General features: G+C 39.8%; 1 protein-coding gene across 1 annotated transcript; it reads right to left on the bottom strand.

Moving 5' to 3' along the window:
* Nucleotides 1-562: 562 nt before the first annotated feature.
* On the bottom strand, nt 563-19,245 carry sbk1 (SH3 domain binding kinase 1). The gene is made up of 4 exons (XM_061708576.1): nt 18,623-19,245; nt 8,649-8,890; nt 7,301-7,503; nt 563-6,077 (listed from the first exon to the last, which is right to left on the bottom strand). The coding sequence occupies exons 1-4, from the start codon at nt 18,658-18,660 to the stop codon at nt 5,250-5,252; spliced, it is 1,311 nt and encodes a 436-aa protein (XP_061564560.1). The 5' UTR covers nt 18,661-19,245; the 3' UTR covers nt 563-5,249.
* Between the last annotated feature and the right edge of the window lie 1,262 nt (nt 19,246-20,507).

Raw genomic sequence — 20,507 nt, 5'->3', positions numbered from 1 at the left:
CTGTCTGAACAGATTAGTTTTCCTCGGCGGCAGATGCACCAGCACTTGCTGCCACTGTCTAAACTCACCCTGATAACAAGTTCAGCTAACTCCTCCCCTTTAACACAAAAGATGAGATGCCACATGAAGGGGGTGGTGGGACGATAGCCGTTATCATCTTCAGCACCATATTCTAGCTGTCCTTGAACTCCTTTCGCTTTTTGAGAACAGCAGATAAGTCCTATCTACAGATTTGTTAATTGGGCTTTTCAGACGGAAGGCAGAACATTAAAGTAGTCTGGGGGGGTTCTGTGGCGAACCGGACCAAAGCCAAAGCCCTGGGAAATCACGTGTGATTCAAGCTGACCTTCATTTAGTGGTCTGGGGACCACACAAGGCTGGGCTGAGTAAGCTTTGCAGAAGAAAAAAAAAAAATGTCACACTGCTTTTAAACATGCCTCAGAAACACCCAGGAGCCATAGTGGTGAATAAATTTATTTCAACATATATTAACATTCTATTTATTCCTTTTACATTTTGTCAAAGACACAGTACATATTATATTTACAAATAGATACTCAAATAATGTTTGTTGTCATAAAAACTGTTAATGAAACCAGGATTAAATTTAAAAAGAAAAAATACTCATAGCTTGACACCTACAGTAGTCTTTAAAATTCCTGCCAAAATAATCCATAACAAAATAAAATGAAAATCACATTATGATATTAGTTTAATGATAAAATTAGCTCTGGTGTAGAACAAAACATTAGCCGCTCAAATCAGAAAACTGTCTTTCTTATGCAGACGTTATATAATGTTAAATCATAATGCTGCAAGACATGATTTGACATACATTTGTAACTTGTTATAATTTGCACTGTACAATATAGTTTTGTTTTTTAAACTGGATGAACTCAGTTATATTATAATACATTAAGTAGAGACACAACAGGCAAAGCACTTTTTTGGGTAAAAAACTTCTATTTTATGTCCTATTTCAGACTTGTGAAGAAATGTTGTCTGTTGGACAAATAGATGAAATCAGATCAATTTTATAATGCCAATTTTTCATAATTCAAATAAAAAATGTTTAAAACTTTATCACACACAGAAACAAAATCCAATGTTTATAACCAACATGGAGACATTTAATGGTCACATAGGCAGTCTGTCTCCATTGGGTAAAACAGTAACCAACACAGTTTATCATAATCAAAATATCAAAATATGACATTTTAAAATACAAACTTTTAAAACTTTTCCCTTCTTTTTTTCATATTCTCAGTCAGAAATCTCCATTTAAGTAGCAGTAAACGTTGCTGAGGTTTTTACACAAGGGTTTGTTGATGCAGCCTGATTTACATCAGCAGCATTAAGAACATGTGCAACACTGAATTCTTATGGCTGTTGAAATTAATTTTGAATGTGCTTTAATCAAATCTTCAGTTTTCTTTCATTGAAATAGATTTTGCTACATACAGTATTATCTAACTTATGTTGCTTCACAAAATATGTTGTAGAAAAAAAATAATTGTATTCATGTGTATAGTCAACTTGTCAAGTTTGATTGTGGTACATACGGTGGAAGCATAATCAAAAGTTGTTGCTTTTTTCACTCAGTTCACCAGTTGTGTCTCCCCTTAATGTGATAAGCTGCGTTGCGCTGCGTTACCTTACACTCTGAAAACCTCTCAGGATACAATGCACTCCTTTGACACAAACTCAATAAGGAAACTGCCATTATTATCCTCGATCCTGTCAGATGAGACTTTAAAGTTGCTCAAAAAAAGGCAGTGAATTTGTTTAAGCAGAAATGTTGTATAATAACCCTAGCAACTGGGGAGCTGTGCATTGCTAACAGGGGGTTGTGCCACAGGTTTTTTTTTAATTTGGCTTCAATTAGACTTGACGTTCAAGAGGGAGACAGAAACTGAACCTGAGAACCCATTACTGTCACTATGGCGATGGAAGTGATGGGCTGTCAAGGGAAGACAATGGAAAAAATTAAATGTGGTTTGACAAATACCAACAAAATTCAAGAGGAAAGAATAATGATATCGAGCACACAGCGAGGCACCGGCAACAAACATTCTGTGCTTGAAAGATGTGTTCATGATTAGCAGCATCTTCCTAAAAACCGTAGCTGTAGATGTCCCTCCGTCATGATCAATCAGCATCCTGGAAATCATCAGCGCCTGACACAGAGATCATCTTCCCTGACTATAAACACCTGTGCTATTTTTGAATTGTCCTTTTTTCACTGTAAAGTTTACTATACACAAGTTTGTAGTGCATTTAAATGTTCCACTGTAACATTGCATGACACACTAAAATTAGAAAACAAATGTTGTAATTATCCAGGCAACAAAGCAGAATGTCTGCAGCATGTTTTTTTCTATGCTGGTGACATCAAATTGGTGAAATGTCTAGTTGCTCTCGCTGTGACTCGTAGGATTTCAGGAATTATTTGCAAATTATGTAATGAAACCGAGTTGAAGTGTCGGTCGATAAGCTAACACAGTAAACATATTGGGAATGTGTCGTGATATATGTTTTGACGTGATTTGTTTTGATAATGACTTAGCAGGAAACATTCGTGTATAAGAGTCCTTGCCTGTACAGGCCAATACAGTACAGCTGAGAACTGTTGATTGTGCATGGTTTTATAACTTTCCTGTCTGCATTATTATGTGACATGTAACTGAGAATTTCCAGTGCATAATTATGGAGCATTTCGGCAGTCAAATAGTGTAGAAAGATGACTCATCAACTGTCCAATCATCCCTTTTGAGTCTTCTATGTGGTGAGCATCATATACACTGTAGAGCTTCTGTGAGAGAGTGAATGAGTGGACAACCTGAGCCCCACCATCAATGTAATACATTTGGATTAATTGATAGACCGAAGCATTAACATCAAATTAGAGGAGAGTGGGGAGGACTGCCAAAACTGGGAATTATTTTCATTGTAAGGGAACAAGGTGGAGGTGGTGGACGATTATAGAAACCCGGTCATTAAATTGAAGATGCAATGCTCATGCTCTTTAAAAGAGGGGAAAGAGCAGATTTTTTTTTAGGAAATCTTGGTTCTTTCAGAGTTTGCAGCAAGATCTTGCATATTTTTGATGTCTGTCCGCAGTGGATAGTCCAGTTTAATCTGCAAGCATCTGTTGGGGCAGCAGTATCAGAGAAAGCATCTTAAAAACTGAACAAACTGATACAGAAGACTGACACTATGCTGTGAACTGCTCTGGAGCCCCTGGAGCTGACAAATGTTGCATAAGTTGCAAAACATACCAGACAACACTGCATATTCTCAATATGACACACAGAGTATAATTTAGTATAATTAAAGTTGATACTTCTTCAGGTTTGCTGCAATACAGACTGCTACAGAACATCATTCTCACCAACAGCTATAATCTTCCAGATTAATTTTTTATAGTTACTTTATAATACTGAATGACCGTTTTTCTACATGATATCTGGATTGGACTGAACTGAACTGATGGGGCAGCTGTGGCACAGTGGGTAGAGTTGCTTGTCCTATATTTAGAAGGTTGCTGGATTGATGTCTAGTTCCGTCAAGCATCCTTGAGCAGGACACTGAACAACACTCACTGCACCCCACTGTGCTCTCTTCTGTATGATTGTAAAAAGGAAAGTGCCACCATATGTAAAGTGAATATATAATAGAAGCCCTGCAGTGTAAGGGTGTCAGTGTTCAGGGATAAATGAGAAACGAAAGCACTTTGTCAGACCTGGATGAGATTAAAAAGGTGCAAGACCATTTATCAATTCAGTTGAACTGAACTGATGGATGGGAAGGAGTTGAAAGGATGACAGCCTTCAATAAGTTTTAAGTGAGTGAGTTAACCTCTCATATTACATCTGGAAATCTCATGATAAGGTAATGATCACAGATTATTGCAGGAATCTGCTCAATAATTCTAGTACAAGAACACTTGATTCAAGTAAGACAAAAACAAAAGCCACAAAGTAATAAGAAAAAACAAAAAACAGCTGCTACTATTTTATAAAATGTCACTGGCTCTGGATTATATATTTATACACATTACTTTTTGTAATAGACTGTACAATCTGTTATATTTTGTTGCTACATAGAATGCATTGCCCCCGTAACATCTGTAAAAACCTCATTATCCCATAACCTGTTATAGAAAATTAGTACAGCTACATATTTGAACTACCTGGTAACCTGGTACACTTTGAGAAATATATATAAATATGTATATATATTTACAGAATATATTTACAATATAGTCGTAGACCTCTCTAAGAGTCATCGTCCTATACAAAAATCGTGTGCTTTAGCATTTGAAACACATATACATGTCTAAAACTCACACACATCCACACATATAAACACATACATATGTGCACACGCACACATACACAGCAGGTAGAAAACAAACAATAAAAATCACTTTTTTTTCCACCTCTTCCTTGTTCACCCTCTTTAGGCAGAAAAATGCCCGTCCCTGTATTGTCTCGTGTTTAACTGGAAATGGATGCAGCGGAGAACTGTTCAAAAGTGTCCTCCAGACACAACGTGGGTTACCTTTAATGATTCAACAGGAAGTGATCCATTGAAATTTCCTGAGTTGATGTCGTAAGTGAAAATCTGTCTCTCGGCCTAGACACCTACAAGGAACAAACATCTCACGCAAACTGCTACATTAATGTTTCTTTTCTTTTCTCAGGTGTAATCCTGAATGAGTTTAAAGTGGTTTATCCATTGGAAGATGGCAGGAAGTCTGAGAAATGGCAGTCAAACAGTTTACATCTAATCGCAATCTTCTTTCATTGTATAATCAGATTAAATTTTGTCTTTCAGGTGCTAAAATTCAGAGATAACAACACACTGAAGTAGAGAAACGGAGTGAATCTATGTATAGGCTCATTAGCACCACCACAGTGTATGGGTAGAAAATGCAAAAGTCAGGTTTGTGGAATGAGCAGCTTTCAGAGGAGAATCAGTGGACTTTTAAACGCTACCTGCATGGCTTCTCTGTCTTTGGTCACACATAAGAACCTACATGGCATTGAAAATCAGGAAGAAGCTGTCCAAGTGTGTGCCACTGATTGATGATGTCCATTTCCAAAGCTTGGATGGCATCCTGGCTCCCTTTCATTGTTTAAGTACCTCTCCTTCTTCACTCGGTGCTCTGTGGCGGTCATTAACACCTCTTCACAGCTTGTTATGTGTGAAAAGCCATCTGGTTTCTTCTAATAACATAAATGTGGTTACACACAGATTTCTATGGCTGTTGCCATCACCATCTGGCTTTTGTTCTTGTCTCGACCAGGAGACTGGTGCTGTCCAGACTCCTCTCTGGGAGAGAGCGGGTCGGAGAGGACGCTACGTTTGAGAGGCGCTGGGCGCAGACAGGAAGTTCCCGGAGGGGTGGAGGGCTCAGAGTGTCTGTGGGAAGAACGAGAAGAAGTGGATGTTGAGGAGGAGGTGCAGCTCCCGGTGCAGACTCCAGAGCTGGACCTCTCTCCTCTCTTTGCTCTGTAAGATGCCCTGCGTCTAAGCTCGCTGACCAGCTCGTACTTGATGAAGCAGAAGACGTCCTTGACCCCGCAGCGCTTTTCTGGATCGGCGGCGAGCAGTCTCTGAAACATTCGCAAAGCATCGTCAGTGAAGCGGCGCCACTGAGATGGGTACGTTCCCACTGGACACCCTGCTTTCTGCCAGCGTCGAAACTCCTCAAAGAAGGCATCGGCTGGCAACGCTGCCTCCCAGGGGAAGTTGCCCGTCAGCATGCAGAAGACCAGCACACCAAATGCCCACACATCCAGACTGGTGGTCACGAGAAAACCCTCTGCACGGTTGGCGCGACACACCTCGGGGGCTGTGTAGGGGATGGTGCCACTCACCCGCTTCACACGGCAGCCCACGCGTCGGGTCATGCCGAAGTCAGCCAGCTTGATGCGGCGGCACTCGCGGTCAAACAAGAGCACATTCTCAGGCTTGACATCCCGGTGCACCAAGTTTTTACTGTGCATGAAGTCCAGCGCCAGGCCAAGCTGTTGCATGCAGCGTTTAACCATTTCCTCTGGCAAGCCCACCTTAAAAAAAGAGACATGAAGAAAAAAGGGGCTTTAATATCAAGGGCGTAGGTTTGGTCTCAACATTGGTAGGGACGATATAACAGCATAACCTGCATGTACACTTTTTTCTGGGGACGGGACATTAATAAGACCAAACAGATTGGGCTAAATTTGTCACGAATATGAACCTAATTCATTGATAGGCTAAATGATCAATGCAAAATAAATCTGTATTGACTTATACTATTGGTTCACCTGATACACGGTTCGATTCAAACCTTTGTTTTCAAAAACTACCAAAGAAACATTTTGAAAACTTCCAGAATATTCCAGGATTTTATTAGCAATATAAATTGCAATATTTGAACATAACTTAAAATATATTAACATACACAATAAATACAAACTTATTAATAATCTCTTAACTACTACTTAACCTATATATGGAACTACATGTTAGCCTACATTGTCCTTCACCACAAGAGTAATACAGTACATTGCTTTAATTGGTTGTCTCTTTCACCTTCTTTTTCCTTATTTTCATCTCTAAAATGCATCAGTGGGTTGAGCAATTATGGAAAAAATGGTCAAGTCATCAGTCAATCAAACGTGCGTTTGAGGGAAAAAAATGGACCAGCAAATTCAGCAAGCGAAAAGGGGTAAATATAAGTCTGAACATAATGAAAATAATTCACTTAATAATGGTAGGGTCAAATCTATCCTTACAAAATTTGGGAAGACAACCTAAATTACCTTTATATCAGAACTCATTATATAATGCAAATAAGGTTGCTTAAAAGTTGGTGGGGACAATTTGAGCCTCCTGAAAAGTTGGTAGTGTTATGTCCCTACCGTCCCTATGCAAACCTACGTCCTTGTTTAATATACCCTCACAAACACAAACTCTCTGTTAGAGAGCAGGCACAGTGAAAGGGGTTCATTGTGAACAGTTTACGATACCATTAAAAAGACTAGCTAAAGTTACACTGAGTGGAGGTTTGAGAGTACTGATTGAAACAGGAAATCTGAAAAAAAAGAGTTAAAAAATTCACTCCAGTCTTTCTAAAGAACACCTTTGGAGTCAAGCGCTCCCTGCATATCTACTGGAATAGCACTAGAGCAAGATAAGAGCTTTGTGTGGAAAGAAAACCAGGACAAAGACAAGACTCCAATCCCAGAACAGCCATTTTCACTGACTGACACAGCTCAGATTATGTTGGTAGGAAGGATGGTGGCGCTACCTGCGGTGGTATGATGTCGAAGAGGTCTCCAGCGGGGGCGTATTCTTGTCCAAACACATAGCAGTCTTCCGTCTCGAAAAGCACGTCCAGCACTTTGATGATGAAAGGGCTGCAGCTAAGCGAGCCGGTTAGACTGTATTCCCGCAGGAAACTTTTGAGCTTCGTCTTGTTCTTGGTAACAAACTTCAGAGCCATTTTGGTGCCTAAAGAAATTATTTGTTAACATGCAGAAGAGAAGGTCAAATGTAAATTAGTTTCTGGAGTTTAAAACTTGTGCATCAAATAGGTAAAACAATTTGCAAGTTTTATTCAAAAGAAAGTGACTGCTATGTTAATTCTTTCAGTTTAATCACAGCGGGAGAGGCAGAGCCGCCTGGGAGATTTGCGAGGCCCTGTGCGAAATGGCTGGGGGGGCTGCGCGTGAGCGTAGCGAGCGCGCGAGCGAAATTTTTGGGTTTTTCGGGTCGGATCGGGTGTCTATATGCGCAATTTTAACTCTCCAATTAGCAAAATACTGGATACCTTCCCCTGCCTCATCGTCATCTGGGCTTGACTCGACGCGGGGCCCCACGGCTGCTTGAGACCCGGTCGGATCGGTGATTTTTGTAACAAATTTATCAAACGAGCCTTTCAGAGAGGCATTAAACTCTTCCATTTTCTTTAGTTTTTTCCTTTTTTCATCCCCTGATGGAAATTTCCTGATTCTGTCTCGTTCTCTCGACATTGTGTGACAGTTTGTTACACACTCCACCCGTCTGGATCAGAGCAGCTTGTGTCTGCGCTTGGTCTGTTCAGTTGTATTGAACAACAGACACGCGCATCATTGCACAAATATTTATTGATATGCACAGACTAGTACACATTTAGGTCTGTAATGGAACGTGACTGTTGATATTTATAAGGGAAAAAACGAAAAAAAAATTGAAAAAAAAAAATTGAAAAAAAATAAATAAATAAAAATAAAAAATAAAAAAAAAAACGGCCCATAGCGCGAGGCCCCGTGCGGTCGCACGGTTCGCACACCCCTTGCGGCGGCCCTGGGGAGAGGTGATATGATGTTTATCAATACCCTCTCAGCCTCCCCACTTAACAGTTCTTAAATCTGTCTCAATTAGACTTTCTTACAACATATATAAGCATTAAAAATATGTTTAATGATTTTGTGTTGACAACAATTTCTCACCACAGAGCATTCAAATATCACACGATAATGAGCAGCTTTAGTTTGTTAAGCTCAGCTGTGAGACACGCTGGTGTAATGTGGATTCAGACATCAAAAGAGTTTAAGATGATTGATAGTCCAGGCAAACCAATAAGAGAGGCACCTTCACTGCGTTACCCAACTCACCCTGTGTCCTGTGCGCCACCAGGTCCACCTTGCCATATGTGCCCTTCCCCAGCTCGCTGATGTGCTCGTACTGTTTGGCTACATCTGCTGCTGACAGAGAGGTGATGGCCAGGGCCTGCATGTCCTCCACCGGCACCCCTCCGCAGAAGCCCATTTTGGACGTAGGAGAACCTCCGCCGCTACCTGCTCGTCCTGGTCCGGACGGAGAAAGAGACAGGCTCGCCTTGACGCTGTGGGGCAGACTGATGAAAACGGAGGGAAATGAATGAATGAATGAATGAATGAATGAATGAATGAATGAATGAATGAATGAATGAATGAATGAATTAAGTTTATTTAGTCATTGCAACACAAAACAACACCAAAAAAACATTTTACACAGCATTAACTTTTCATACAAAACCAAAAAAATGTGTTGAACAATAACTGAAAAGGCATAGGCAGAAGCAAACTGCTTATAAAAGCCTATCCTATAGTACCAACTTTCTATTTTTGGCTACCGACCTCCAGAAAACCAAAAAGAAAATAGAAAAGCAAAGAAACAACAAAAGGCAAAGAAACAATAGAAAAGCAAAGAAACATTAACAGATGGTCAATTGCACTTATAAGCTTCAAAAATAGCTGTACAAACCATTTTCTTAAATACAACAAAAGAATGACATGTTTTTAAATTTATGTTGGCATCATTCCAGAATTTAACTCCAGTAATGGAGACACATCTCCTTTTCATACCTTTTTTAGCCATTTGTACTGTGAAATTACAGACACCTCTAAGATTGTAACGAGTCTCCTGAATTGAAAAGAACCTCTGTATTGGGTCAGGGAGCATTTTTGATTTTGCTGTCAGTTTTGCTGTCAGAAATCTTTGAGTCAGTCTAGTATTACTCCATTCCGACACAAATGCAGACATTTAAATATCATTAAAATAATTGTAACCACCATTAGGACTTATTAGTACCAAATTACCTCAGAAACTTCCACCACACCTTGCATTTCTGATTTCATTTACAAAATGCTCTGACAAGACTTGCTCCTGGAAATGCATACATCAAAATTTGTTCTGGTCTCATAATTCTTTGAAAATTGTGATAATTTTCTTTTTTTTATGTTTTATGTATTGATCTCTTGTAATTAGCTTCTGAACATGTCTCTGCTTATTCGTGGTCGTCTCATGTGTCAGTGATGCATTGCACTACAACTTTGTGTTCAGTCATTAAAATTCACCATCTGGTCCCAATACACGAACCGTCTGCTTTGAAACATTATCACTGATCATACCAGGAGGGCTCTTGGGTCACGAGCCATGCCCACTTAAATATTTTGGATGCAATCAGAAAGATCATCTTTGCCCCATACTGGCTTCAACCATCTGTCTGATGCAATTTGGGAAAATGTGTAAACCAACTTCAAACCAACCAAACACAAAATTGGGCCTTTTTGGGCAGCACAGTATTCCAAGTCATGTTCCAGGTGGAAGTATGTAGGAGGTTTGTGTGTCCAACATGTCTTGTGTGGTCAGCCAAGATACCAGCACTCATTAGCCAGCAATCCAAAAAAAAGGATATTTCAATCTGAGATGTTTCTCACATTTACTTTTTAAACAAAAGCCATGTGTAAGGTTTAGCTGACTGACCCCACAGAAGTTCTGACAATTCAGAACCATGATGTTTTCCCAACAATGACCAAATACCTTTTAATCACTTATCCTAAGTTGTTTTCAGTGTGGGAAACGTGGTTGCTTGGTGGTTTACATGAGTTTGTTCACAGTGCAAAGGTTCCTGGTTCAAACCCTTGTGGTCTTGCCATTCTTTGTTTGAATGTTCTTCCTGCGCTTGCATGTGTTTTTCCCATGTACTCCAGTCCTCTCACAGTCCAAAAACATGTATCTAATTTGGCCTCTAACTGAGGGTGAGCTATTTTGTAGTAGACTGGTCACCAAGATGCACAACTGGCTTTGACGAGAAAGCAGCTGGGATGGGCTTCTCTGACCATGACGGGGAAGAGGTGGCTATAGACAATAGATGGATAGTTTTCTATGACTTGCATTAACTGGGTAGGTTGTAATGTATAAAATATTGATTCAACATCAGTTTAACCCATTTCAGAGTGAAGCTCCTTTTAAACATCAGTGGTTGCTATGGGACTTGAATGTCCATGAGGACAAAGAAAAAAGCACGGAAAATTGTGTATACATTTTATAGAACATGCAAAGACTGACAGCAAAGACCCCAGAGGGGATTTGAACCAGGAACCTTTTAGCTGTGAGATTTTCATGATTATTTCATCCTGTGAGACTGCTTGTATGACGATGGCAACCAAAATAAAGCTGTTCATATATTTATGACAGAAAATCCTTGAATATCACGGTCACACGATATTCTCTCCTCAACACACTGACTCTCAAAGGATAGTTAAATTGGGAACTTTTTTTAACAGACCCCTATTTAAATGCCATCAATCCAGGAAATATACTGAACTTCCTGCTGGCTCTGGATCACTCTGGCCGGCTTTCAGGTATGGCAGATCTCAGACAGCACTTACTGGCAAACAGCAATGTGAAAATCAATACAGTGAATAACAAATGGCAACAAATCGAGAGAGCTGACAGCTTCAAGGGTTGTACATGCTGCGAAGACAGGCAAGCTAATTTGTGCCCAGTATGAGCTACACACACATTAAATATAACATTAAATTCCACAGTGGAAATAGTGGAGCCATTGGAAAACAAAAAAAAAGCAGGGAGTGTTATTGGTGTAGCTTTTAAATTAGGCTATCTTTAATTTGATCTCAAAATCAGAAAAAAATTAAATCCTTCAAGAGCAAAGCTGTTGCTACTTTGTTCAGCAGAAATTGAGAAAATCTGAGACTGAAAATGTGAGTGAAGTGACTGTATGTTTTTTTACGGTCTGAACAAATGGTAAAATTACCGTACAGTAATGACAAAAAAAACTAAAACTATTGGAAAATTGAACAAAATAAACCCTCCAATGAAAGATGTGGCTCCCACTAATGATCTCAACCATTGTCTCTGTCCCTCTTTAATCCCTCCCCTCCCTGCACACAATCAAATTTAATCATCCGATCATGCACAGCATGCACACGCATAATACTAATAGGCATCAAATCAGCACAAACCATTTTGCTGATGGCCGTTTTCATCTGTCTTTCAGAGCCAAATGTGTTGCTCTTTGTTCTCCTTGTTTCCCTGCAGCCAGTTTCATAGCACCACTGCTTTAAACCAAGTTCAAAGCACTTAAACAAGAGTGTTGTAAATGTGTGTTGCCTGCAGGGTACATTCAGGGGGAAGAAAGGTGAATTAACAATGCATCACCTATGCGTGCTATAGGGTGGATAACATGGATAAGGACGTTTTATTCAGAAATTTGGAAGGTGTTGATCTCGGGGGAAGAACATGATAATTATAGCTATCAGACAGTGAGAAACTAAAACAAGATGTAACCTTTTGAAGCCTTATGTACTCGGCTCACCACTCTTTTTTAGAAACAAACGAAAATAGAAGTTTTGCCCTGTGCACCTTATGTATCTTTGCAGATAACACTTGCTTCTTGATTTTATCATAACTGTGAAGGTGGTTATATAAGAAACTGTCAATATTGTAGCCAACTCATGCTGAGTATGCTCGCTCTCTCTCTCTTAAACTGAAAACTAGTCGTGCTTTCACAGCAAAAGGGGTCTCATGTCAACACAAAACTTGGTCATTGTGCAAACCAGTCAGTGGTCCAAGTTCTGTGACTAAACATTTAAACAGGAGAGTCAGATAGACTGGAAGCACATTTCCCTCTGACCGCCCACCCTGCATGGCCCCATAGCCCCAATCAGTGAGAACTGAGTGGGGAGTGCTTGTTTATTGGCAGGGAGATCCACTAGCTGAATGCACAGCACTCCAGCATGGACCCTAATCACATTACTCAGCTTCCATAAAGACAACTCCCCCCTCCTCCATTTCCTTTGCAGAACTGGATTAAAAGTCCTAAAATATGATGAGTAATTAGGCCTGCGGTAGCTTCAACAGGAACTAAAAAATGCAGTCTGGTACCTCAAAAGTGTGATGAAGCTATGTGGGAGATGATTGTATGCAAGCGTTTCTCTTCTAGTGTTTAGGAGGAAAGGCAGGGGTGATCCGTGATAAGGGTGTATCGGTCCCTATGGACCGTCTATCAAAGGCCCTTTGTGCTTGTACCTCTGAGAGGGAGCAGCTGTGAGTCTCAGCACAGCTACAGCATTCGTGCTCAGCTCCACTGCCTCATGCCCCACTGATCCACCACACTGCCCCTCAGCTCCTCTCCTGTCCTCTCAGGCAGCAAGAGACAAGGTAGCATTCATATACTTCACATACAAATGAGACTCTGGCTTTAGGTGCATTTGAATATCCGGGGCTTCTGCGTCATTCTAACTTAGTGTTAATTATCTGCAAGCCTTTAAAAAAAAATTAAAAAAACAGACCCCTGGGCCGGCTGCTTATCCAACCATTGTCTGCTGTCATTGTGGGAAGCTGTACTAACTACAATAATAGGGACATTTTCATTGTGACAAGAAAGCCTGTGCCAATTCGTAATCTGAAGGCAGCCCATTTTCAGTGATTCCATAAAAGGATAGATGAAAGGTTTTCAACAACCTCACACTCGTTTCCACACAAACAGACTGACAATTTTACTCCATTTGTTTAAGAAAATAGACATACATCTGGCTGTTAAGTAAAGATGACAATATTAGAGTTTCCTGATTCTTCTGTTCCTTCAATTCTAAACATGCATGGGTCTAATAAAAGAATGAGACTGCAGAACACGCTCCACATCTTTACCTCTGTCTGTACTAATGTACTAGTTTCTTTGCTCTTGGCAAAAGAGCCATTATGGATGAGGGCTGATCTCTCCTGTCCAATTTACTGTCAAATTGTCCAACTTGCTTCGCTTCTGGGTCGCACTGAAGCCACTGAGCAAAATAAAATGTGACTGAAGTTGTTTCTCTCACTGTGTGACTGATGATAGATCAAAAATATATAGATGGCATCTTTTTTTCCCCCTGTGTGTATTTGACTTGTTGTTTTAACATGGAAAGCACATCATTGGATCAAAAGTAGACACCATTCCTCACAAAGGCCAGTTGCAGGTAAAACAATTTGTTCCTCATGTAAGCGTAAAAAAACATCCCCTTCCTCAGGGGTACAGCAACCTCATGGTGGTCTTTGTGTCCATGTCAACACAAGGAATGACACTTGCTGTGTTGCGATAGGTAAACCGTCAGCCGAGGCCACTTTGACAAATCACCTGTTCTGGGCTCTATGACTCCCTGCTGGGTGAGAGTGCTGTGTAAAATGCTGCTGACTCTCCTTGCCTTCCTCTCTCTCTTCCTTATCATCGTTTTCTCTCTCTACTGCATGTGACAAACCCAACAGAACGACCTTAGCCTCGCTACTGAAAGACTGGAGCAGAAATGTTGGCAGCCATCTGCCTCCTGTTGGGATGACCTATACCACCAAAGGAGGGGCAACCCAAGGTGAATTGTTCCCTACACTTGAGAGTTGAGATTAGCTGTGTGTGGTGACACTCCAAGGACTTTTGGCTCAACGTTGAGAGCAAAGGCCCCTCAGCAAAATTACAAACATGAAAAAAAAAAAAAAAGCGGTTTTAATTGGGCTGACCGTGAAATGACGTCTGCAAAAAAGATCAAAGATTCTATAAAACTCTTCTGAGCAATTTGTGTTTTGTCTTCCCGCTGTGCAAAGAAAAAAGATTGCAGGGTTTAATTTTTTTTAAAGAAGAAGAAGCAGCATGGGGGTTGATCAATCATGCTTTGGGATGTTGTCATTGCCAGTGACACAGGGAAAGATTTTTGGGGGAGTCTGCAGAATTCATTTATTTTTATACTGAAAAGTCAAAAGGCAACGATTTGGCACGGCCTTCACAGGTAGACATTAGAATAAAATCATTAGAGACCTCAGCTGAAGAGGAGAGACGGACAAAGAATCTCACAGAACATTTTTCAGGGAAAATAAAATTACTCAAACAGGAAATCGTTTCATTGCTGCAACATTGTGAGACAGTAGAGATGGATTAAACAATTATTCCAGCAATATTGATCATATCGCTTACAATTTTATAAAACAATAAGCTTCAAGATGTCACATTTCTTTGACTTTTTGAAATCAGGCCATCTATTTCTTTCTAAGCTATTTGGAGCAATGGGAATCATGACGGGGGAGTCAAATCATCTGCAAGGCCCTGTTTATCCCCTGGCAGATTCCATCGTTACTGCAGTTTAAGGCTTTTGGGGTAAACACCTCCCAGGCCACCTGATTATGACTGTCAATCATGATCGCTGTCACCGTCACCCTTACTGGTCTGCTGAACTGCAATAAAGTACCTGTGGATCAAAAACTGTACCTGACTTCAACTTCATTGCTTCCTGGTAATAAGGAGGCTTCATATCATGAAAAAAATAATAAAGAAGAACTGGGGAAATCCAGTGAGAGAGAAATGGAAGCACCCCTTCCTTATACCACATAGACTGTGTCCCTTTGATGTGAAGTATGGAGAAATCTGACTCTAATGTGAGCTCAGTAAATGGCTAAATGATGTAACTGGAGTATTTGGGGATTAGTTATGCTACTCATATACAATAACCTCTAACCATCCATTGACTAATATTGATTGCTTTGAGTGCATTTACGAAACCCTGTATCTCTCTCTCTCTCTTAAACTGAAAACTAGTTGTGCTTTCACAGCAAAAGGGGTCTCATGTCAATGATCAAAAATTGAAAAGACAAGTAAATAGAATAAACATTGATGAGCAAATTAATGACATATTATTCGCTGTTGGGGGGCGGCATGACAAATGGAAGAAAGACATATCCAGCACAGACTGACACTTTGTGATTACACAGCAAAGGTCTTTGTATTGTGTCTTTATGTCCACCCTGCAGGGCTCGAGCTTTTGTTCTTCATGTGTCTCTATGTGTGCGTGTGCCAGGTTCTCCATTGGCAGCCAACATGCAGGCAGACTGTGATTGCAAAATGTCCTCTATCTTTTACAGACGCCCAGCTTTTAGCTCCAGTTTGTAAATGATCATGATAGACCTGTGTGTTACTGACACCAGTTTATTTGGGTCTTGTAGCGTCTGCAGCATCCAAGGGGCAGAGATGGGACTCGGTCATGGATGCTATGCTGGGCATAATTTCACATGAAATGTGTCCCATTTTATACGCAGGTCTACTGAGTAGGGGGCTTATTCGCTGGTCGTCACTGAAATCGACCTAAATGTGGTGATCCTTTCCTCATGCCAATATGAACGTAGAAGACCACTACAATTTATATTTTATATTTCAAATCTATCAAATACAACATTCTCTCAGGAAGAGCAGCTTTGTCTCAGGATTGTTTTTAATATTTGCGCTCCTTTTTACAAAAACAGCTCTGCCAAAGAAAAACATTTCAACCTCTTCAACAATGCTGACTAAAACAAATCTGTTACAGTGTGAAAAAAGTACATCTGCCTTCAATTTTTATGTTTGGAAAATATCTATTCCTCACTGTCTTAGAGTTAGGTATATACAATCACAGGTGAACATCGCCACATTACATATTGTGTTATTATTTATTTAACAAAAATTAAGCCAAATGCAGGATCAGTTTAACATAATCTTATCTTTACTGTTTGTATAGGAGTTACGGGGATATGTAGCAGCCAGGTGCAGCTGATAAAGGGCTCTTTATCAGTTGATCATTGGCAAATAACTCTTTCTATAAATACAGAGCCTTTGAAAGTTAGCCAGTTTGTTTATACTATTCAGGTGTATGTTAATGAGTGACTAAAATACAACACGGCATGAGAAGAAACATCTCACACCAACTGTCAAACACGGTGGAGGAAGTTTGATCATTTGGGGTTGTTTTGCAGCCACAGGACCAGGACACCTCAGGGTCATTGAATCAGCCATGAACTACAAAGTATTCGCGAGGCCGGAGGTTCAGCAGCTAAAGCCTGACTGAAATTGGGCCGTGCAACAAGGAGGTGATCTCAACATAACATCTACGAAAAAATGCGTCTAAAAAGGAAAATAATGGTGGTGCAACAGTCCTGTCGAAAACTAAACAACATCCCTGGTAAAATAATGTGACCGTGAACAACTGAATATTGAAACCTCTAAACTAAAGCAATTGTTATAAAAAGAGCGGATCAAAATGCATTGATGAGAATGTGGCAGACACTTAATATCATACCCGAAATTATTACTTTAAGTTATTGCAGCTGAAGATGGTTGTACAAGCCACACAATTCTAAGGTGTGTTTAGTTTTTCACACATAGTTTCTGTATTTTGGCTTAGACCTTTTAAAATAAATAACACCAGTATTCTGTTTTATGTTGATGTCCATTCAAGGTTGTGTTTACTTAATTTAAGACCTGACTATATTTGATTTTAATACATACATACATACATACATACATACATACATACATACATACATACATACATACATACATACATACATACATACATACATACATACATACATACATACATACATACATACATACATACATACATACATACATACATACATACATACATACATACATACATACATACATACATACATACATACATACATACATACATACATACATGCATACATGGGGCTTGTTTTTCACGTGAGTAGCTATCTGAGGGTTGTTGTTCGTTTACAGTCCATTAGCGGGCTCTAGATTTTGCTTTTATGTGATTTGCAAGTCAGCTGCTCATTTAAATGCATTAGAAGGCTTTAAAGATGAGATATCACCTGCCTGGCTTGGACGAAGTATTAAAGAGCCATTAAAAAAGTGGAGTAACCCCAATGCCCTCACATCCATCAGCACCAGGCAGCCACACAAAAGAAACAAATGTGCCGGGTTCAGACATGAGTATGAGTGAAAAACAAACAGTGCCTCAGCTGAACCAGTTTAACTCTTTAGAAATTATTACTGAATAATGGAGATTGCTGCATAGAACCTGCTGATTTTGAGGATGTGCTGATGTGCTGCTGGCTTTCAAATGCAAATGAATGTGTCAAAGTTCAGACAACCAATTTACATACAACCAGGGCATCAGAATAGGTCAAAAAAGAATGTCATTATTAAAGTCTCAAAACTACGAGGGAGTATTAGGGCCAAACTAAGACAAAAAAAAATATATAGGAAATTACGAGAATAAAGTCATAATATAATGAGAATAAAGTCGTAAAATTACGAGAATAAAGTCATAATGTTGCGAGAATAAAGTCGTAATAGAATAAAGTCGTAATATTATGAGAATAATGTCGTAATATTATGAGAATAAATTCATAATATTACGAGAATAATGTAATATTACGAGAATAAAGTCGTAATATTACGAAAATAAAGTCGTAACATTACGAGAATAAAGTCGTAATATTACGAGAATAAAGTCGTAATTTATGAGAATAAAGTCGTAATTTATGAGAACTCTAACAGGAAGAGCAGTATTCTCCCTGTGTTAAAATGAGGAATATTGAGCATCTTGTGAAGTTATATTTATATATTTATAATATATTTAATATTACGACTTTATTCTCGTAATGTTACGACTTTATTCTCAAAATATTACGACTTTATTCTGGTAATATTATGTCTTTATTTTCGTAATTTTACGACTTTATTCTCGTAATGTTACGACTTTATTCTCAAAAATATTACGACTTTTTTCTCAAAATATTACGAGTTTATTCTGGTATTATTATGACTTTATTCTCGTAATTTCCATTTTTTTGTCTTAGTTTGGCCCTAATACTCCGTCGTACAAAACAGTGAGGTTTATGCATAAAAATAAAAAGGATTTTAGGTTTTATTACAACATATATTTAAGATTTCTTCTCCTTTTTGTAACTGTTTCTTGTTTCGTTCCCTCTGACCCAGTTTTCCGGCACCTCGGGGTGCATCAAGGTGTTACTCGCTCACCTGCTGGCGACCTGTCTCTCTCCTCCATGGTCCTGCATCCGCTCGACCAGCAGAGCCGCTGCGCTCTGCTCGCTCCTCTGGCTCTTGATGGAGACTAATGCAATGGTCTTTTTGTAGATATCGATCAGTTACTGGCTTTCAGAAAATATGCACAAATTTCATGAGGGGAAAAAAAATAAATCTGAAGTTTCGCAGCTGCCAACGCTTGATCCCCGGTCCGTCTTTGTGCTGGATGCTGCCCGCTCGAGGTGATGCTTGCCCTGTTTCTGGAGATGCTCTTCTTCAGGTTGAGGCTCTCTCTTTTGAAGACAGATGAGATGAAAACCACGTCTGAAGCTCAGATGAGGCTATAGGATGCTGAGATGAGGAGTGGGGGTCCCTCCTCTCTGAGCGCCCACCGTCTCAAGCTGCCAAGCAGTGTTTATCTGTCGCTCCTCCAGCGGTCCGCATGACCCACTTCAGCACCACACACACTCAGAAGAGCTCATTCATTCAACTTCCATGCTCAGCAGGGGACTCTGCAAAAGCTCTGATCTCTGCAAAGACAATTCTTCAAGCTCCCACTCTGACTGAAATCAGCTCAGCTGTCACCGTCGGCAGCTCGGTCTGCTCAGACTGCCCATGCAGCGGGACACTGGAGTTGTGGTGAGGTGGGGGTTCAGATGTGGTACCTCTGCTGGTCCTACCAGTCAGCTCACTAACGCCTGATTTATGGTCCTGCGTTACACCAACGCAGAGCGTACTCCGTAGGCTCTGCGTTGGTGTAACGCGGAACCATAAATCAGCCTTTATTGTTCACCGTCTCCTCCCTCTGGCAAACTAAAACACGCTCACGTGAACTGGGTCCTAGCGCCGGAGCTGGACTTACACTATGGGCCCGATTTACTAAGATCCTAATAGTTAGAGAAATAACAGGCAGAAAACAGGTGAATCGTTCAGTTGCGGCTACAAGCACCAAAATTGTCACACATACTCCTCAGGGGTTGCTCTTTTGATAAAACCATTGTGCCAAAAAAACCACACACAAAACCTTTAACAATACTAAAGTATACACTGTCATCCATTTTACCAGTGTTAATATAACAAAAAAAACTCAAATTTTGCAGACTATTAGGATTCTGGGACTGATATATGGCACCAGGAAGCCAATGAGTAAGTCCATTGGTCCAAATTTAGATTCTACATAGTGAAAAGGTTATGATTTGACACCAAGATCATTCCAATAGGACAACTCAACAACAAAGGATTTTATTGCGAAATGCAATATTACTGTATATTCGATGGCGGCCATCTTGAAAAAAGGCTGCCATCTTTTTTTTTTTCTGGCACAATGGTTTTATCAAAAGAGCAACCCCTAAGGAGTATGTGTGCCAATTCTGGTGCTTGTAGCCGCAACTGAACGATTATTCCTGTTATTTCTCTAACTATAAATAAAGAGTACTAAATTGCGTGTGCACTGAAAAAGTTTGCACGTGCTGTTGTTGTGTGTTTTGCGGGTGATCAACTAAGATTGCGTGCGCAATTGATAACAGGTGCAAACCTCAGTATTTAAATGAGGTGTTGCGCGTCTTACGGTTTGCGAGCGCAAAATGAAATTTGACGAGTTGGAGTTAGAGATATTAGTGGAAGAGGCAAATTGTTGTGCCGTATTCAGCACCCCTGCCGTGAAAAGCACCCCCTCGTATATTCAATGATAAGTAGACCAAGAAAAAAAACAACACACTGACACTTCAATATATTTATATATACACACTCACACAAACACATACTTTTTATATTATATATATTTACAAATATTATGGAAGACAACACAGTAAGCAGGCTATTAATTAATGACATCAATAACCATTTACCCGATTTTTGTTATCTGTGACTGTGATTGTGG

The sequence above is a fragment of the Cololabis saira genome, chromosome 19 (assembly GCF_033807715.1).
Source record: "Cololabis saira isolate AMF1-May2022 chromosome 19, fColSai1.1, whole genome shotgun sequence".
In the NCBI taxonomy this organism is placed as follows: domain Eukaryota; kingdom Metazoa; phylum Chordata; class Actinopteri; order Beloniformes; family Belonidae; genus Cololabis; species Cololabis saira.
The sequence above is the reverse complement of the archived record's forward strand: the minus strand, read 5'-3'. Positions and strand labels throughout refer to the sequence as shown.